The sequence below is a fragment of the Arachis stenosperma genome, chromosome 5 (genome assembly GCF_014773155.1).
Source record: "Arachis stenosperma cultivar V10309 chromosome 5, arast.V10309.gnm1.PFL2, whole genome shotgun sequence".
In the NCBI taxonomy this organism is placed as follows: Eukaryota; Viridiplantae; Streptophyta; class Magnoliopsida; order Fabales; family Fabaceae; genus Arachis; species Arachis stenosperma.
In genome coordinates, this window is record NC_080381.1 from 1,693,662 (window position 1) to 1,715,726 (window position 22,065).

A 22,065-nucleotide genomic window follows, 5' to 3' on the forward strand; every position below is an offset into this window, starting at 1 on the left:
AAGATTTCTATTGATTATTATTATTATTATTATTATTATTATTATTATTATTATTATTATTATTATTAGACATAACCCATAATCCTGGATAAATAATTTATTTAATACAACGACAATAAAATCTTTGTTAATTTATATATATTAATAATTAAAAGATAAAAAACAACTTTACCTAATAGTAAGTGTGTATGGATCAATAAAATTACTAGTATATTATAACATTTATCCAGTATTTTTTTTTTCGATTTAAAATAAGTTAAGATAGTAACACGTAATAATTTAATTTGTTGGATAACAGATCTTTTTCATAGTTTTTTACTTACTCATTTCTATAAATAAGAATTTCACACATATTTTTTGTCTATGTATAGAATATTCTGTGTGTGTAACCACTGTTTAGTAATTTTCCAACCTCATCCCAAATTGGGCTTTGGAATAGTTTTCTTCTGCTGGCATCACACATAGTCGAGTCATATATATTACAGAGTGCTACGTTCAACATTCATCCAATAATAATTCTTAAATATCATCCAATAAGATCAGAGCTCTTCAAATTTGTCTTGAATAGGGAGAGAATTTGAAACATCATTATGGTAGAAATGTATAACTTGTTCCTTTCATTATGTTTGGTTTCCATGATACCAATCTTGAAAGCTAATATCTTAGAGAATACAACATACCTGAATGATTTTGATGAGGAATATTGGAAGGAAAGAGCAGCAATTGCTGAAAAAGATAACAGAGAAGCATATTTCTTAAATCCATACGACATTTCTGGGAACTTCAGTTCTACTGTTTTAGAGTGAGCATTCTCAAATTATATATATTATTACATATTCAATTTTATAGGAACAAATTTTAGCATAAATACAAGTTTTTTATATGATAATAATTTTTTTTCTTGAAAATATAGAGACAAGCATGGCAGAAGAAGCTTGAAGGGTAAAAATGCAAGAGTTCCATGCATGGCAACAAACAACATTGATAGATGTTGGAGGTGTGATCCTAATTGGGCAAAGTATCGTCAAAAGCTTGCAAATTGTGTTCAAGGTTTTGGAAAAAACACAATTGGTGGAAAAAACGGTCCAATTTATATAGTTACTGATTCTTCAGACAACGACATGGTTAATCCAAAACCAGGTACTCTTCGCCATGCAGTCACAAGAACAGGGCCATTATGGATTATCTTTGCACGTAGCATGTTTATTAGACTCAACCAAGAACTCATAATGACTAGTGACAAAACTATTGATGGAAGAGGAGTTGATGTTCACATTACTAGAGGTGCAGGAATCACCATTCAGAACATTAAAAATGTGATTATTCATGGAATTAAGATTTATAATATTGTTCCTGGTACCGGTGGACTTATCAGAGATTCTGAGACTCATTTTGGTCAAAGGTTAAGCACAGAAGGTGATGGAATCTCTATTTTTGGCTCTAGCAATATTTGGATAGACCATGTTTCTATGAGAAAATGTGCAGATGGTCTCATTGATGCCATTATGGGATCTACAGCTATTACCATTTCTAATAGTCATTTCACAGATCAAAATCACGTAAGTATTAGTAAAATCAACCATTAATATATTTATGTATAAATATATATGTACACGTAACATAGTCGTTTTTTTAAATGGATATTTTGTTTTTTTAGTTCTAAAATAATTGTGTAATTATTTGTGATATATAGGTTATCCTGTTTGGTGGGAGGGAAGAGCACACAATTGATAAGATGATGCAAGTGACTGTAGCTTTCAATCATTTTGGGAAGAGATTGCTGCAAAGAATGCCAAGGTGCAGATTTGGGTTTTTCCATATTGCTAACAATGATTATACTCATTGGCAAATGTATGCCATTGGTGGTAACAAGAATCCAACTATTATTAGTGAGGGCAATCGATTTTGGGCTCCGGATAATATTCATGCTAAAGAGGTATGTTATACGTAGGATATCTATGTTGGTGAAAACCCAAGTGCAGTCGATTTCATGTAAAGTTGATAGCTGAAAGCCGTTAAATGAAATTTTAGTCAAATCAGTCAAATCATCTAAGTCGACTGTACCTGAGTTTTCACTATTTATGTTATAAAACTCAAAATACAACATTTTGTCTTGTATTACTTGTAAGTTTTAAGTCACATTATTTTTGGATAAATGGTGAAGGTAACAAAGAGAGTGGACGCAAATATTGGAGAATGGAAATCATGGCAATGGAGATCAATAAATGATGAGTTATTGAATGGAGCATTTTTCGTACAATCGGGATCTGAGTTGGTAAATTGGTCAAACAAAAATAAGATTGCATCAAAACCTGGAAAATATGTCGCACAACTTACTCGCTTTGCTGGCACCCTTAGATGTAGAGTTGGTAAACCTTGTTAGCCATCTTTATTTCCTTGCAAATTGAGTTGTGGCAAAGGAGAGAATAGATTGAAAACAAAACCATCATAAAGTTCTTTAATTTTATCTTCTTTGTTAACAATAGTGTGTCAAAAGACAAAATGTATATCTATATATATTAAAATGGTTCCATGGAATATTTATATATATCTATATATTTTAATGTTTATTATTATTATTATTATTATTATTATTATTATTATTATTATTATTATTATTATTATTATTATTCAAAGGAGCGAAGTATGTGAAAAGAAAATCAGAGAATTCAGATAATCACGTAAACCCATATTATTAAGAACTTTGGAGGATTCAAACGTATACTCATTATTTGACCTCATTGCACTCAAAAATTAAAACGGACTCAAAAATTGATTCGCGAAACATAACTTTAAACGTAAGCATGCTGCATAGTTTATCTGATTCATAAATACTATTAATATATTAAAATTAAACGAGCCACTAAAATAAAGATGTTGAAAATATTTTTTTATAAAAATATTATTTAATAATTAAAATTTAACATATATAATTAATTAAATCGTATTATTTTTGTTAAAATTAAGTTAGACAAATTGATTTAACCGAAAAATGATGAATCAAATTTTGAACTGGTCTAAATTAATATTATTTTTCTATAAAAAATGACTACAATACCCTATTATAGAAAATGACTAAAATACTTCTATTATATATATTAATTTTACAAATTCTAAATTTTAATCCTTTATTTTTCTATCATAGGATTAGAATTTAAAATTTTTAAAATTAATATATATATATATATATATATATATATATATATATAAAAGAGTATTTTAATTATTCTCTATAATAAGGATATTATAGTTATTTTTATAAAAAAATATTAATTTAGATCAGTTCAAAATTTGATTCATCATTTTTTCGGTTAAATCAATTTGTGTAGTCTAATTTTGACAAAAATAACATAATTTAATCGATTATATATGTTAAATTTTAATTACTGAAAAAACATCTTTAAAATTAATCACCATTAAATCGGCATACATTTTATATATAAATATATGTATTATTTTTAAATAGACTCAAATATATTCTACCACTAAATATACATGGAAATGTTATTAATTAAATTTTTTTCCTTTAATATATGTAAATATTTTAATATTATGATCTTATCTATAATATTTATTTTAGAAAATATTAACGTTCATTTAGTTAATAAGTCGCTTGACAACAAAATTAACATAGCGATAAACAGTGATTTTTTTTAACAATAACTGAGTTGTTAATTAATATTGTTTAACTAATTACATTTCACTGAATATGTTACTAAGGATGGTAAACATTTCTTCCAAACTTAAATAGATGGACAACTTTGAGTTCAGTTAAGAATTTATAGAAATAAAAATAAAATATTTTAAATATTAAAAGCACAATTAAAATTTAATTTAAATATATAAGACTAAAATATATATGTTTTATCAATAAATAAAGAGTAAATGTCTTCTTCGGTCCCTAATCATTTGTCCGATGGATTTTTCATCCTTTAAGAAATTTAAAAATTCAAATTGGTCCCTATCTACTTTGATATATGTACGTTCCAGTCCCTGGTTAGGGACCGAAAAAGACATTACCAAGAATCGAAAAGGTATTTATTCAAAGTTGATAAGGACTGAAATATACATATTCAAAATAAATAGAGACCGATTTAAATTTTTAGATTTTTTAAGGAGTAAGAAGTCTATCAAACAAATGATTTGAGACCGAAAAAGACATTTACTCATAAATAAATCAAAGTCGTCTCTGAATGTGTGACAATTTGGTGCAGAGCGGCGTGGATATGCCGTGGCCATGGCGTCATGCCACAGAAAGTATCAAAAATTTCGATGGTACCGGAGCCTCATTTTTTGGCTATTTTTTTTAAAGGGTATTTTTCGTTAATATTATAATGTTTTAGTATAATACAATGATATAGGATAAAAACAAATTGTGAGTAACAATTTTAAATAAGACCAAAAATTAAAAATAATAAATAAAAATTATGAATCATAATTCTAGATAGAATAAAAATTTTTTTAAAAAATATTATAAAATTCAATGATTAAATGTTACACTAAATTTTTTTTCATATAAAAAAATAGTCATTGATTAATTTTTTTATATGAAAAAAATAATATCCGTACTCAATACGCAAAGAATATATTATTCCGCTTTTATAATTTTAAAGATACCATAAAATCTAATAACTAAATATTACACTAAAATTTCTTCCATAATTTTAAAGAATAAACGGAAAATTTCATCTTTTATATTATCCTCAGCACATTTGTTACCAAAATTCTACTACTGAAAAGAATTTTACTAATGAGTAAAGATACAAAATATATATTTTTACTGAAAATATATAAATTAAATAATTAATGCATGTAAATAAAAACTAATTTTTTATTTTCCAGTAAAAACTTTTTTATTTTGTATCTTTAACTAGTGTTCTTAATTAACAAGAACAACAATGATGATGATTTAAGAAATATGTGTTCTAAATTCAAAAGTATAAAAATTGATTTTTCTAATATATTTAATATATTAAAAATTTAAAAAACTTATTTAATTTATAAATGTACTAATAATCAAATGAAGTAAATTAGTGGAAGGTCACGTTTTGTTTTCTCACGCACACCGAAATTTGTGCACCGTGTGCAATCCGCTTGCTGTAAAAGATTATTAAAGAAGGAGTAATTAAGACAATATCTATGAAATTAATTTGATTAAATATATTAAATTATTTACTAATTTTTATTAGATTTTAATTTTAATACATCGATTTAATAAAACATTTTATATAATTATACAATTATATTTATTTTTTAGATAAGTATTTACAAAATTAATATAAAAAATAATTATTTTTATTAATATATATATTAGGCAATTAAATATACACGTAATAATATTTTACATTATTAAAATATTTTTTTATTATTATCTCCAATGAAAATAAGTTTAACCGTATGTCCTTGTAAGTAACACTTCCAAACTAACCTAAAAAAAAAAAAAAAAAAAAAAGATCGCGAGAATCAACACTACACTATATTATAGTACCTTGTACACAACATTCTTGTGTTCTGTCTTTGACCCTTATAAATTTATTTATTTATTTTTTATTATTACTATTTATTTCAAGTTATTATTTCGTGGTTCTTCCTTACCTTACAAAAAGCTGGTCACAATTTTGCAAAAGCACCGAACTTGGTCATCATTCTCAAAACCACTGAAGAAAAGGGAAAAAAAAGTTTGCAACTTTCAAGTTCAGTGAACGTTTAAGGCTTCCGGGCCGGCATTGATCTTGTTGTTCTGTTCTGTCTGTGTGAGTTTGTGTTGGAATTTTTAAATGGGGGTGTTGTTATATTTGTTTTCTGAGTGTGTTTTGAAATATCTTTGATCTATGTTTTGGACTGAGTCTTCTTTTTCTTTGCTTTCACTTGCCAGCGTCATCCAAATTGATAAAAACACGCGCTTTTTTCACTCGGCTTGTTTTTTCTCTCACAATTGATTGGTTGTCATTGAGTTGGTAAGACATTTTTGTGATAGAAATTAGAAATCGTCTTTGCCACACTGCATTTGTTTATAAATTCATGAACCACGTCTTGCCATTTGACACAGTTTTCCCACTGGGAGTGGTTGCTGATGTTGTTGTTCTTTGAACTTTTCTAAGCTTCTATTATTTAATTATTCATTTAACTTAATTGTCTTTTTTCACATATATAAGTCCACGATGGTAATGAAGTAGTGGATGTGGTGTTTTTGGATGATGAAATTTCAGGTCTTGTAGAGAGTGTTTGGAACTGTGGAATTTTCATTTCTCATCATGGCATCTAAGTCACCTCGATTCAAACACGGTTCATCAATGGTTAGAAAAATCACCCAACTGAGCAATGATCTTGATCATGATCAAGATCAAGAGAGTGAGAATGGTGGTGGTGGTGTTGCTACCTACACAGTTCACATTCCACTAACCCCTGATAACCAACCAATGGAGATTGCTCTGGAGAGATCGACTTCGAGGCGAGTGGAGGACCAATATGCATCTAGTTCATTGTTTACTGGGGGTTTCAATCAGGTTACAAGGGCTCATTTGAAGGAGAAGATGATTGAGTCTGAGTCAAGCCACCCCCAGATGTCGGGGGTGAAGGGATCGTCCTGCGCGGTCCCTGGCTGTGATGGGAAGGTTATGACCGATGAGAGGGGGTTAGACATACTCCCTTGTGAGTGTGATTACAAGATTTGCAGGGATTGTTATAGGGATGCTTTGAGAACCGGTGAGGGGATTTGCCCTGGCTGCAAGGAACCTTACAAGGAGTTGGATGCGAATGATGGATATAGGGCCGGCCAGCAGCCTGCACTGCCCTTGCCACCCGGTGCTGGAGTGTCGAAGATGGAGAGGAGGTTGTCGTTGATGAAATCGGGGACTTTGACAAGGAGCCAGGCTAATAATGACTTTGATCATGCTCAGTGGTTGTTTGAAACTAAGGGGAGCTATGGCTATGGGAATGCTATGTGGCCGAAAGAGCCGGAAAACGATGCTAGTTCTATTTCTGAATGGATGGGTGGTGACCCTCATGTGTTCAAGGAAAAGCCATGGAGACCTTTGACCCGGAAATTGACTATCTCTGCTGCAATTCTGAGTCCATATAGGTATAAGATCCTTTTTCCTCTTAATTTCTTTTGCTTTACATTGAATCTTTTAGTACCTCACTAATGATACCACTGAATCTTTTAGCACTTTGCTTCGCTGAAAACTGAATTTATAACTAGTGTTCCTTCATTCTAAACCAATAAATTATGTTAATTTATCTGATTCGTAGTTAATTTCTAGTTTCTTGTTGTTGGAGTTGGTCAATGTTTGATGGATGCTCTATGTACTTTTGTATTATTTGAATCAAGATATTAACTAATTGAAAGTTAATTTTCATGGTGTTTTAAATTTCAGGCTAATAATATTTGCTCGGCTAGTGATTCTTGGTTTCTTCTTAGCGTGGAGGGTTCGAAACCCCAATGAAGATGCACTCTGGTTATGGGGTATGTCTGTTGTTTGTGAAATCTGGTTTGCCTTCTCCTGGCTGCTTGATCAGCTTCCTAAGCTCTTCCCTGTCAACCGGTTCGCCGATCTTGATGTTCTGAAGGAGAAGTTTGAAACTCCCACTCCCAACAATCCTTCTGGCAAGTCTGATCTCCCAGGAATAGATATTTTTGTGTCGACTGCGGATCCTGAAAAAGAACCTCCACTTGTCACAGCAAATACAATTCTTTCCATTCTAGCTGCCGATTATCCGGTAGAGAAACTTGCATGTTACGTCTCTGACGATGGAGGCGCTCTTCTAACTTTTGAGGCCATGGCAGAGGCTGCAAGTTTTGCCAACTTGTGGGTTCCTTTTTGTCGAAAGCATGACATTGAACCGAGGAACCCTGACTCATACTTTAGTATGAAGAGAGATCCCTACAAGAACAAAGTTCTCCCTGACTTTGTAAGGGATAGAAGGAGGGTAAAGCGTGAATATGATGAGTTCAAGGTTCGGATCAATGGCCTTCCTGATTCAATCCGCCGGCGTTCTGATGCTTACAATGCCAGAGAAGAGATAAAAGCTATGAAGCTTTGGAGGGAGAATGGACATGATGAACCAATGGAGAATGTGAAAATTCCTAAAGCTACTTGGATGGCAGATGGTACCCACTGGCCTGGCACTTGGACAACTCCAGCATCGGAACATTCTAGGGGCGATCATGCTAGTATCATACAGGTAAATTTTCAGTCTTTTTAAGAATAGCTTTTAATTTGGAGTGTTCAAGATTTATAATGATACAGAATTAGTCTAAAATGTTGTATTTTCTCACACAAATGCAGGTCATGTTAAAACCTCCAAGTGATGAACCACTAACTGGTGTTGCATCAGATGCAAATGCTATGAATTTAACCGAAGTTGATATTCGGCTTCCCATGCTTGTCTATGTTTCTCGAGAAAAAAGACCAGGCTATGATCACAACAAGAAGGCTGGGGCGATGAATGCGCTGGTCCGAGCCTCAGCCATTATGTCAAATGGTCCTTTCATACTTAATCTGGACTGTGACCATTACATATTTAATTCCCAGGCATTGAGAGAAGGTATGTGCTTCATGATGGACCGTGGTGGTGACAGAATCTGCTATGTTCAATTCCCTCAGAGGTTCGAAGGAATAGACCCTTCGGATCGCTATGCCAATCATAACACAGTCTTCTTTGATGTCAATATGCGCGCCCTTGATGGGATTCAAGGTCCTGTATATGTAGGCACAGGTTGCTTATTCAGAAGGACTGCACTCTACGGCTTTGATCCACCTCGGGTGAAAGAAGAGTCTAGTTGCTTCGGCCGCAAGAATAAGAAATCCTCCACAGTTGCCTCACTCCCGGAAACTGGTTCTGTTGAGGATCAGTCATTTGCAAATGGTGGCGCGGACGACGAAGGCCTTGCTCTTATTCCCAAGAGTTTTGGCAACTCAAGTCTCCTTATTGATTCAGTCAGGGTGGCCGAGTTCCAAGGTCGACCCCTCGCTGATCATTCGTCAATCAAAAATGGAAGACCACCGGGTGCTCTAACCCTTCCTCGGGATCTTCTGGATGCTGCTACTGTGGCAGAGGCTATCAATGTTATCTCCTGCTGGTATGAAGACAAGACTGAATGGGGCCTTCGAATCGGGTGGATTTATGGGTCTGTTACTGAGGATGTTGTGACAGGTTATAGAATGCACAATAGGGGATGGAGGTCCATATATTGTGTGACTAAGAGGGATGCCTTCCGTGGCACTGCTCCGATCAACCTGACCGACCGGCTCCACCAGGTTCTTCGTTGGGCTACCGGCTCTGTCGAAATATTCTTTTCTCGAAACAATGCTCTTTTGGCCAGCCTGAAATTGAAGTTCCTACAGAGAATAGCTTACCTCAATGTTGGAATCTATCCATTCACATCAATCTTCCTCATTGTTTACTGCTTCCTTCCAGCTCTTTCCCTCCTTACCGGTCAGTTCATCGTCCAGAGCCTCCAAGTAACATTCCTAGTGTACCTCTTGGGCATCACTGTGACCCTTATCTTACTCGCCATCCTCGAGGTTAAGTGGTCCGGTATTGAACTCGAAGAGTGGTGGAGGAATGAGCAATTCTGGCTGATAGGAGGCACTAGTGCCCACCTTGCTGCAGTTCTCCAAGGCCTACTCAAGGTGATGGCTGGCATTGAAATTTCATTCACTTTGACATCAAAGTCAGCCGGGGACGACGAAAACGACGAATTTGCTGACCTCTATATCATCAAATGGACATCTCTGATGATACCACCAATCACCATCATGATGGTAAACTTGATAGCAATAGCTGTGGCAGTTAGCAGAACTATATACAGCGAAGATCGAAAATGGAGCAGCTTGCTGGGTGGTGTGTTCTTCAGCTTATGGGTGCTGGCTCATCTCTATCCGTTTGCAAAAGGGCTCATGGGAAGAAGGGGTAGAACACCAACCATTGTGTTTGTATGGTCAGGGCTTATATCAATCACCATTTCTCTTCTTTGGGTTGCCATTGATCCTCCTTCAGGTAGCTCTGATATTGGAGGATCTTTTCAATTCCCTTGATTCATTCTTTTCTATTGTTTCTAGTGCTGACTTTTTTTCAGCTAGCACTTGTAAGTAATCCAGATTTCAGACATGGTTTCTGACTTTTTGGTTCATTAATATACCTGTGATTCATTGCTGTTCAAATAATAATCATTTGCTTCATTTTTGTTTATTTAATTTTGAGAAGCAAATATAATGTCACTAAAAAACTTAGGGTTTGGCTAAATTTTTTAAATAAGTTCTTTTGAAAAAAAAAAGCTTAAAATATAAAGATTTTTATTAATAATAATTTTTAAATAAGTTATTTTGTCTTTGAAAAGTTATTATAGAAGTTACATTTTTTAACTTTTTCAAAAGCTCTTAAATAACTTTTTGAAAAATTAAAAATTTATCTAAACAATTATACCAAACACTATTAATATAACTTTTTATAAGTTAAAAATAAAAAAAGTAATTTTTTAGTGTTTCTCAAAACGGACCCTAGAAAGTCAAATTTATTATTTTTGCTTACAGAGTCTCAAAACAAGTTTGTGTAGGAAAAGTGACCAGCAAAATTTTACATGACCTTTGGCCTAATTCATGTCTTAAAGTATAACGAGAAACTCTTGGCGAGCAATTTTTAATATTGTTGTCTATCATTTAACAAAGGAACCTTTACCAAATATAAATATTAAATTGTCTTTAATAAATAAATTTTATTAATTAATATCTACAATCTTAAAAAATATAAATATAAATTGTATCGTCTTATATGTACAAAATTTTATAAATATAAGTATAAATTATATTTGTATAAAAATAAATTATTATTGACTAAACACGAATAAAAAATGATAATATTTACTATGGATATAAAATTACTCTTGTATAAGAATCTAATTTGTAACATTTTAGCTAGTCAAAATCTTCTATCTGTCACAAGATAAGATTTGACGTGTGACATTTTTCTTGAAGATTAAACACAATGGATTGGTCAAAATTCCTCCCCAACAAAATTGGCTCTCCTGCCTAAGTTTTTAATCATTAGTTACATGTGGATTAAATATTAATTTTCGGAGTGGAAAATGTTCTCTCTCTTATTAACGGAGGATACGTCCAAGATTTAATAAATAAAATTATACAACTCTAGATATCAAAATAGAACATATATTTCTTCTATTTTAAAATAATTTGTCTAAAAAATTAAGGTTTAATTATTTTTTTGGTTTTTATAATTTTTATTAAATTTTTAATTAGATTTTTATATTTTTTATTTTTTAATTAAATTTTTAAATTATTTTTTATTTTATAATTAAATTATTATTAGTGTACAAAAATTGTTAAGAGTTAACGGATTTTGCAAATTAAAAGTACTTACAATTAAGAATCTAATTAAAATTCTGACCACATATTTTTTGAAAAGAATATTCTATTAATTTTAATATTTTTTACATAAAAAAATTTAATTACAAAATTATAAACAATATGAAATCTAGTTGAACGAAAAAAATATAGAGATCTAATTACAAATTTAATAAAATTATAAAGACTAATAATTAAACCAAAACATAATGTATCTAGATTTAGAGTCCGTTTAAAAATTTTCAAAAGGTATTTTTTTGGATTTTTTGACTTATGTAAAATTACATTGTTTAGTACAGTTTTTTAAATATGCTTTTAATTTTTTTTAAAATTATTTAAAAACTTTTAAAATAGTAAAAAAATTTGATTTCTCTCCTTTTCAAAAGTTATTTTATTATTCTTATTTAAAACAAGTATTTCTATAATAACAATTTAAACATAAAATAATTTATTTATAAACTATTTTAATATAAATCCATATGTTTTAAACTCTTTTATCAAAAGAATTTAATTAAATTATTTACCGCAAACAACCCTTAATTCACATCTAAATACATTATTTTTTAAAAAATGAAAATGTCAAAGCATCATCTATTTTAAAATGGAGGGAGATAGAAAATTGAGTATCAGATTTCTCATCTAGTTCTGAATTTTATTTATTTATTTCTTCTAACCATCCACATTAAACATAGGTAGAGTGAGCAGCTAAAACATCCTACACATCCTTTTCACTAAACACCCTTATTGAGATTTTCAACAACGTAAAATGCCAATAATTGAACAAGTATGTGGACTTTTTCTCAGTGTTCTCCAATCTTTGTCCATACAATTAGTTTTTCTTTTCCCACGCTACTTCAAAGACTATATCTAAGCCAACGTAATTTGAGGTTTCGTATGAAGTCTTTCTCATTTTACTTGGTCGCACAATGATCCATTCCCCGCAGTTGAAGGTCCACAAATTGGTTCGGTGATATTTGTTGCCATTTTGTTTTTTTTTTTTTATCAATAACACTGTCCATACACCAAATATTCTTGATATTTATTTAAAACTAGTGTATACTTTCGTGTCCTACGTAGGATAATACATAAAATTATATAAATTTTTTTATTAAAATTTAAATATAAAAATATATAGTAATTATTATTATAAATATTTTACAATTTAAAATTATTAAAAATAATTAATATTTATTTTAATCAATTTGAATTAATTGAATGATCATTTCATTTGTCCGCTTAAGCAAGTATTTTGAGTTTGAATCTTATCTTGTGTGTATAACAATTCATTAGTTAGCGACAGACCCTTAATAAATAGAGCATCAATATGTGGTGGATTAGTTCTTGAGATGCCGAGCTAGAAAATTCATAAAAAAAAATTGTATTTATCTTTAGAATAGATTAATTTTTTATTAATAGCAATATTTATAAACTTTTGTCTTTATTAAAATTTACTTGGACAATTTTATTTATTAGTAACATATTCTTGCTTAAACTCAAAATAATATTATTAATATTGTTACTTGTTAAAACTTTATATTTTATAAAATAATTTTTAAATTTTTAAATTCATAAACTTAACTCGTGTGATTACAAATATTCTTGATATTTATTTAAAATTACAATTATTATTAATTAAATATGTCACTTGCTAAAAACTCTTGATATTAATGGTATCTACTAAGAGTGTATGACCAAAAAAAAAACGACTCAAAGCTAAACTGCTCTTGGGTCAAGCCCATCTTTTTAGTGTGGATTTTTTTCTCTTAAAAGGTCATGCCCATCTCTCTGTTTTCTACGGTTTTCATTATGATTTATGACCTTTATTATGATTAGGACAAATTACAATGAGCTCTAATGAAATTTTGTGAAATTTATCATGGGTCTGTTCAATTTACACAAATCATATATTGATCTCCTCTGAAAGTTAATTGATATTATATCGATGTACCTTTATAATTTATAAAATGTGATACTAAATTTCATTGTAAAGATAATACATCATCAATGAAGATAAATGTAACTTTTTTTATATAAAATATTTCATACTAATAAGATAGCTAGATATAAAAAAAATTTATATTCTTCTTAAGATGGCTAATCATTTGGTAGACTGCTTTAATGTCTGAAAAGTAGATATATATATATAAAGAAAAAGAAATATAAAATATGTCAAACACCGTTTGGTTAATGCCTATGTTTACGAAAAACTATGAATACAGTTATATATATAGCCTTTTTTATAAGACACAAAATTAAAGTTATAAAGACATAAATATGCATAAAATATATGTACTTTCTGTTTTTCTAAAATATTTAGACACATTTTTAATTTGAAAAATTAATTAAATTATATCTTGAATTATTTTTTTTTAATATTTTTCACTTTAAAATTATCCTAAACTTATTAGTTTCATTATTTTATTGTCTTCTCTATTTTTTCTATTTCTCATTTTCTTCTTCTTTTAGATTTATTGCGCGAAGAAAAAGGTCATTCGTTCACCAGCAATATCTCGCGAAAAAAGTTTTTATACTTTTGACGATGTATTTTATAGATATATTTCATCTTTTTATTCATCTCTCGTCTTATTTATTAATATATTTTATCTTTTAATTCTTCTCTACTCATCATTTTATGACTAAAATTAATAATTAAAAACATTGAAACACATATCACCATAGTACATGTGAAATAAAAATACCTTTCAAATAAATAAATTAAATAAATAAATAGGTTTATATATAGTGATATAAAGAGCATGTGTAACTGTAAGTAGTTCCAACCAGAATATGTTGTTGGTGATGATGATTAGGCCTGCACCTATAATTTAGGCTCCCCAATATTGTTATGGTCAATTTCCCATCCAGATAAGATAATCAATTAGCGATGTTGAAACCTTAAAAAGGAGGATAGAGCAAGATTAACAAATTCTATAATTAAGTGGCTGTTCCATTAATTTAAGACCACTTTCCTAACATTCATAAGATATAAGAAAAAGGAGGCCACTTACATAAAGACACAAAAAACGTCTTTTTTTAAAGACGTTAGTATGATTGGATATCTCTATTAAACCGGTTAATAAGCTATTTTTTAATAATTCAGAATAAAATCAGTTTATTAAAAAAAATTAATAAACCTAATTGTCCGTATTATAATTATTAGATTCGGTTTGTTCTGATCAATTTACACAATATAAACCGAATTATATTTGAATTTTTTATAAAAAGACAAATATATCTTTAATTTTTTATTTTACAGACATTTATCTCTAATAATTTAAAAACACAATTAAATCTCTATAAAAAAATAATTCTAACCCTAACCCCTGATCTGTCCAAGCCCAAATTCAAGCTTAACAGTGAAATGGTGAAATAATTTGCTGCGAGTTAAACCCTGTGACCCTGAGAAGCCACGCCCGCCCAACCTTCTTTCTTTCTTCTCTTCTTCTCTGAAACCCAGCCCAGTCCGCAGACCTCCACACCAACCTTCCGTCCGTCCGTCCGTTCCTACCGCCGGCGACCACCGTCGCTAACCCTCCCTCCTCCCTTCTTCCTTTTCTTTCTTCCCTATTTCTCCATTTCTTTCCTCCTGTACGCAACACCCCTGTTTGTGGCGCCACCTCTGTCTGCACCTTCCAGTTCCGGTGAAAACCACCAGCGGCGGCGAAACTCTGTGCCGCTACGACACTACCTCCGCTCCTTACGCTATCTTCTTTTTTCACTCCTCAACGCAGGTGGAATCTGTTTCTTTTTTTTCTAATTATTTTTTTTATTTCAGTGCCTTTTGATTATGCTTTTACTGATCTTGTTAGACTTAGGATAGTTGATTATTTGTGTTTCTGGACTGAATGTGTATTGGCTGGTTGAAATTTTTGGGTTGATTGATGCTTACATTAAACTGAAATTGCTGTTTATGAATCCGGCATACAACCTGTTCGATAAATTGACTGAAAGTTAAATCTTATGTCTGATCATCATAGGCTTCAAATTTTGTTTTCATCAGGCATTGTAACTCATATTGTGCAGTTTTCTATAAGTTTTTATGATGATTGAGATTGAATTTTGGTTATGCACTTGGTGAATGTTCTTGCTTAACACCAAATTGAACTGAAATTTTAGAATTCATTCCTTGTTTGGTGTTATATGTTAAGTGCATACAGAGTTAGCAAGTGAATTGATGATATTGCGTATCCATGTAGTTGTTGAACATAAATGATCATATACTCTTCCGACACCCTTGAACCGAAGCACAAGCAGTCACCAAGAAACGTGGAATGGTAAGTATTGTATTCCATTCATTACGATTAATCACATGAAACCTTACCAGTTACCAATTATGAACGCGAGTGTGATTCAGAAGAGAGACGAGAGGATGTTTCGGTTGAGTAAGAACAAGGCTTCTTCGAAATCTGCAGCTGATACAAGATTTGAGTTCTGATTCTCTCATTTTAAGGCTCTTCAGGTAATTTAATTTAATTTTTATTTTTCCCTTATTCTTCCATTTACGTTGATAAATGCTAATGCAATAGTGTGTGAAAATTTGTTGTGTTTTTTTTTTCACGTTAGCTTAATATGCTTCGTACGTTCGCAATTGTTGATCCGCGGTGATGAACTGATTATGCGTTTGGTGCGGAATTTGCAATGCAAGCCTCAGAATCTTAGATCCTATTTCTAATTTAGAAACAGCGAAAACTAGTGTTTTATTTGTTGAATTTTATCAAAGAAGATGAAATTTATTATGTGAAGAAGTTTAGTATATTGGAAATGGATGATAATTAATTAAGGTGAACTAAAGTGAAGTTGTTCTGTTGAGGTATAATATAGAATCCTTGAGACTTGAATGTTTTATCAAATGCAAGTAGCAGATCGGGTTGTTGGTTTGATATGAATAACAAGTGTTCATACATATTTTTATTCACATTATTAATAACTTAATACTAAGCAGTGGGACAAATCATAATGTTGAATGACTGGAGTGACATGTTAAAAGTAAGCAAAGATGACTTATCTTTAAGTTCTAAAGTAGTTGTAATCAAGGGGAGAAATGTTTAAATCACCAAAATTATACTCTTTTTATCCAAATTTTGCTGCTAAAAAAGTTGTATGTTGATTTTAGAATTGTTTTCAATAGTAATTCAGTGTGCGGGGAAATAAAGGAAATAGATGGTTCTGTTAATAATAACAAATACTGATTCTCTTATTTGTAGGTACCCAAGGGATGGGAAGCTGCTTGTTTCTGTTGTTTCGGTAGAAAGTGGTAAAGCTATTGCAAAGTCAAGCAAGGTGCTGGTGCAAAATGGGAGTTGTCAGTGGTCAGATTCTTTTTCAGAATTTGTATTGTTTCCAGGAGATAATTCTTCCAAGGAGATTGATGAATGTCTCCTCAAGCTTATTGTTGCCATGGTGCTGATACTATTGCTGTTTGCTGTTCCTATTGTGTATACTCTACTTTGTAGTTAAGATGTTTCTTTATCAGTTAGAAGTTTGTTTGAATTATGATGTGGCTTAACAGGGACCATGAAGATCTAGTATCCTTGGAGAGGTCACTGTTAATATGGCAAGTTATGTGAGTTCAAATGCTGAATCTCCACTTTCACTCAAGCTGGGTAGATGGCAACCATGGGACAGTTTTACATGTCAGATATACAAATAAAGTTGTCTTACTTTTATTGAGTGCAGAAACCTGGATGGTTGTGTTACTGTGGTTGGTTACGCTCGGATTTAATTGTAGTCAAGTTTGGGAGAAAAGTAACATTGGAAATCTGGAATATATTGCTGAGTATTGAATGTATCTTATTAATTCCAATTACTCTTGTTAATCGACAACTTATTTTCTTTGGGTAATCTCTGTTCATTCAAGCGGTATTCACTGTGATTTTACTCTCTGATATACAATGTTGCATAGGATCATATGGAATTATATTTCTGCCCAAAGTTTTATGACTTGTATTCAATTGAAGTCTTAGCCACCAGATTGCCAACAGTTATTGCTGGTTCATACAGTTACATAATACCAATCATTTCAATAGTTCAAGCTAAAAGATATGATTTATATACAGATCCTTATGAGGTTAATGTCATTTTTCTTTCTTTAGATGCTACCCATTGTGCTGATTTTGGCTTAAATGGTTAAGTTCTCTTTTTTTCTCTTAAAAAAAACTAAAATATTTTCTATAACTCAGATATTCACTCAGACAAAGAGGGATTCAAAGTGCCTTGATCGTAAGTGCATCTTTCCAGATGGTACTTGGATTTTTCCAAATCTGACTCGCATTAAGTGTTATTATTATAGGGACAACAATACTAACTGGATTACATTTAAACCAGCTAAGCAGGACAAGTGCATATTATTTTTATTTCCACTATTACAAAAAAGAAATGAAAAGAAAACATTACAAACTCCATGCACACAAAGGAAAAACCAAGCACCAGAAAAACATCATAAAGTCACATACATGATTGAAGTTTGTACCACACATCGTCAAGGAAATGGTAATAGGCATACATCCATGATTTGAATATGAACAGTAGACCCATAAATCCCCAAAATCCCACTATAAATCGAAAAGCCACACTCACAAACAGCCACTTCACTCCATGATTCTTTCTCTCTTTTTCATTGTCATTAGCATCATCATCAGGAACTTCCCCATCCATGGTACAGTTGAGCAGCACTGGTGGACCACATAGCTTGTTGCCGACGAAATCGGATGCTTCAAAGCTTTGCAACTGAGTGCCCGTTGGGATTTTGCCCTCCAAGTGATTGTAGGACAAGTCTAGCTTGTTCAGGAAGTTCAAGTTTGTGATGCTTTGAGGGATCTCCCCTGTGAGTTGGTTGCCAGAGAAATCAATGGATTCCAATGACTCCATATTGCCAATACTTTGTGACCACTTAACTCATTCTTGGACAAGTTCAAATAAATCAGAGCAGATAGGTTTGTGATTTCCATTAGTATTTCCCCCAACAATTTATTAGATGAAAGATCAATGTTTTTTACTAAGCCGAGAATGTTGTTGTACTCAGCATCTTTTCCTTTCACCCATAGGGTCATGCTTATAATATCACTTCCATACATCATGTCTTTTTGGATGGATGAACTTGCACTAGTTTTATCTATCATGGCACTCAAATGGTTCAAACAATTTGGTATAATAGACACATACAATAGGAATAATAGACACATCACTAACATCGAAACTTAGTTGGGTAATACTCTTTCTTCCAATTTTGTACTTCAACACTTTATTTTTTACCCAATCGCAAATTTCCATATTGCACATTTGCACCTAAACCGATCCTATATGCATCATCAACACACAAATGTTATTTATACAATTCAATTAAACAGAGGATTTGACTCAAGAGTTACCTTCCTCTTTTTCCAAAAGTTATAGCCGTCTGTAGATCTTCCAAGCTTAGTCGAGCTTCATTAATAAAACAAAATTTTATCAAGTTTTACTAGCAATATATAGTGGACAATTTTATACGCGATAAATAAAAAAGGGATATAATTATGGCCTCATTAGTAAAATAAGACCAATACATGAGTAATTCCTAATGATTCAACTCACCAAGTAAAAAATAAACATATGAATGAAATAAACAACATAGTTTAACAAAACAAAAAAAGTTAAATAAATCTATCTCTTACTTTTATAAAATTCAATAATTTTGATGTAATTAAATATTTTTGAAACAAAATCATTCTAAACCAAATTTATTAAGAACTTATTTAATTATATACTTTATCTATTAGAACATGTTATTCATCGGAACCTATATAAATTTTGAAATACCATCCTTCTTTTCCAGAACAAAATATAAAGCATACTCAAAGTTGTAATATATTTTCATTTTTTTAGTAGATAACATTCTCTCGGTGAAGATTCTTTACTTGCAGAAAACAACAAATTAAATGCACACAAATTGAGGATTCACCCAAAATTCAAGAATCATGAACATAGAAATCCTATAGGTGTTGACAAAACAAAACAAAATCAATGTGCTAATGAATTGTAAGTTGAACAAGCATCAAAATATAGCCAAAAGTGCCTCATCCAAGAACAGTGTGCCTAACATTTTCGCAATTTAATCTTTATAGTAGATACAACACATAAATAAAATGCAAAACATTACATAGGCATTCAACCAAGCATGTGGTGTGCAATGCAGAAATTCAGCATAATCAAGCAGATTTCAGCGGAATTCAATCCATAATGGCCATAATCCAACACTTGCAACTTAACAAAGATCTACTAAACTAATCCTAACCTATCTTAACCGCTTAAATCCACTAACAACATGCAAAATTTCAGTAATGATTTGATTTCTATTTTTAGCAGCAGCAAGAAAATTTTAACAAAAGCTTCAGGAATTAAAAAAAGAGCAACAGCACAAAATCAATTATTTGATTTTCCATTAACCCAGTCACAGTTTCACATTCAAAAATCAACAAGGCCACATTCAAAAATCAACAACAGGACATAAAAGGAAGAGAAGAACCGAAGAAGTGAAGGCAGTGCCGCTAACCTTCGACGGCGACATGGACGGCGCCCGGCGAGACGACAGCGAGTGGTAAAACAGCGGCGAGCTGCTCCAAGTTCGAGAGAATCCAGAGAGGACGGCGACAGGGGGAAGGAGGACGCCGAACTACGATAGAGGAAGCAGAGGCGCCGACAGCACGGACGGCGGCGGCACCGCGGCAGACCCGTTGCAGGGAGAACTTAGGGTTTTGGTAGGGTGAGTTGGAAAGGTGCTATGAGTTCAGACTTCAGGTGATAGTGATATATGATTCACGTATTGGGGGGTGGGGTGGGTGCTAGGGGAAATGGGTGGGTGTAAGGGGGAAGGGGTGGGTTTGGAAAGTGGATCCGACCATTTTTTTAGTTGGTTTTCGATTGAACCGGTTAGACCGATCGGTCTGACCGAATTTTAAAATATTGAAATTAGTTTTATTTTGGTTAATTAAAAAATTTATAAAAAATTGGTTCACTAAAAACGTCCAATTATATGACGACACGTAGACGTCTTTATAAAAAGACGTTTTTTCTAACTTTGTGGGAGCATCTCCCTAAGAAAAAAGGGTATAAGCTAATAAACAGGTAAGCATCCACTAAATTTAATTTGCTTAAATTATTATTATTATTATTATTATTATTATTAAACACTTTAAAATCCCTAAATGGTTGGGCATATGGTAGCTCAACTGCATCCATCAGAATTCAACTATGCAATCTTTAGCCTTTTAGAACTAAGCAACTATATGAACTTCTAGTGTGTGTTTGTGTCTAAAAAATTATATGGCAATGATTTGATTTAAAATGAAATATATATGTTGAAATTAGAAATTACATTGATTTAGAAATCATAATAAATGCATAACAGAAAGTCTAGGAGACCAGCAGATTTTGAGATTTTTAGCCATCAATATTGCATAATATTGCATCTTGCTTACCCTTTTGCCACATCATGTTATAATAATAATAATAATTAGGGAACATTTTAATTTACACAATTTGAGTTAGAATTTAATTAATTAAGGAAATTGAGAATGGGTGTGTTTGTAATATGAGAGAGTTCATTCTGACATAACATTCATGTTAAATTAAATTATTTAATTTAAACTCTCACAAGTATTTGAACTAGTCATTGCATGTGTATAAACTTTGAAAATTTTACAAGCTAACTAACGTTAGCTAGCAAAAGAAAAAATGAGTGAAACAGGTAGAAGCTTTTGATACAAGAAACTTACCTTCATTTAATACATAGAAAAGGATGAAAAAAAAATAGTGCAAATAGCTAGAGAAATTAAAGATTCATATGCTTGACCAAAAAAGAAGAAATATTCAGATGAAAAATCAAGTTTCAACAATGGTGTTTTGATATACCCTGTTATAAAAAAATATTAATCGATCTAATAATTTTTGTAATAACATAAGTTTATAAATGTAAAAATTTAAAAATTATTTCATAAAATGTGAAGTTTTAACAAGTAACAATATTGATCATATTATTTTGACTTTAAAAATGAATACGATACCAACAAATAAAATTTTTTTAAGTAAATTTCAACAAAGACAAAAGTTCATAAGTATTGCTGCTATTAATGAAAAATTAATCTATTTTAAAGACAAATACAATTTTTTTTTCTATTGACTTTTTTAACTCGACAAGTCAAAAATTAATCCACCACATATTAATGCTCTACTTATTATTAATCTATTCAAACTCCAAATACTTACTTAAGCAGACAAATGAGATAACCATTTAACCAATATAAATTGATTAGAATAAATATTAATTATTTTTAATATTTTTAAATTATAAAATATTTATAATAATTATTATATATATTTTTCATTTAAATTTTAATAAAAATATTTTATATAATTTTATGTATTATCTCGTGCAAAGCATGAAAACATACACTAGTTCGAATGAAAAATCAAGTTTTAATATATTAGTTTATCTATTGTATATATTAAGTTATTTTGTAATAAAAAAACTTTTGGTCTTTGATTGGAGGAAAGGGCCAGAGGTTGATCTTTGTTTATTAGCTTATTTATGAAATTAAAAAAGGAAGTACAAGATAGTCATCTCTAATAAACAATATTCATTTTGTTTTATAATATCCCATACTACTTTTAAAAAGTTAATGGATTGAGAACTAAAATATATCTAATTTTTGTTAATTTTATAAGTGTA

The 22,065-nt window shown here is 31.0% G+C and overlaps 2 protein-coding genes and 1 long non-coding RNA gene across 8 annotated transcripts; all 3 read left to right on the forward strand.

Moving 5' to 3' along the window:
• The first annotated feature begins 590 nt into the window (after positions 1-590).
• Positions 591-2,383, forward strand: LOC130979069 (probable pectate lyase 3). The gene is made up of 4 exons (XM_057902428.1): positions 591-802; positions 914-1,559; positions 1,694-1,936; positions 2,165-2,383. The coding sequence occupies exons 1-4, from the start codon at positions 591-593 to the stop codon at positions 2,381-2,383; spliced, it is 1,320 nt and encodes a 439-aa protein (XP_057758411.1).
• A 3,293-nt stretch (positions 2,384-5,676) lies between these two features.
• On the forward strand, positions 5,677-10,184 carry LOC130979007 (cellulose synthase-like protein D3). Of its 4 annotated transcripts, XM_057902347.1 has the most exons (5): positions 5,677-5,753; positions 5,876-5,957; positions 6,210-7,081; positions 7,377-8,184; positions 8,289-10,184. In XM_057902347.1, exons 3-5 carry the CDS (start codon positions 6,255-6,257, stop codon positions 10,038-10,040), a joined length of 3,387 nt encoding a protein of 1,128 aa, XP_057758330.1. In that variant the 5' UTR covers positions 5,677-5,753; positions 5,876-5,957; positions 6,210-6,254; the 3' UTR covers positions 10,041-10,184. The 4 variants fall into 4 exon arrangements, with proteins under 4 accessions (XP_057758330.1, XP_057758332.1, XP_057758331.1 ...); XM_057902349.1 differs by lacking the exon at positions 5,876-5,957 and having other exon boundaries at positions 5,736-5,753; XM_057902348.1 differs by lacking the exon at positions 5,677-5,753 and having other exon boundaries at positions 5,867-5,957.
• A 4,524-nt stretch (positions 10,185-14,708) lies between these two features.
• On the forward strand, positions 14,709-17,151 carry LOC130980265 (uncharacterized). Of its 3 annotated transcripts, XR_009086929.1 has the most exons (5): positions 14,711-15,094; positions 15,560-15,637; positions 15,718-15,822; positions 16,568-16,763; positions 16,873-17,151. It is a non-coding gene; the product is annotated as an uncharacterized LOC130980265 (long non-coding RNA). The 3 variants fall into 3 exon arrangements; XR_009086930.1 differs by having other exon boundaries at positions 14,709-15,094; positions 15,521-15,822; XR_009086928.1 differs by having other exon boundaries at positions 14,710-15,094; positions 15,560-15,822.
• Positions 17,152-22,065: the final 4,914 nt, after the last annotated feature.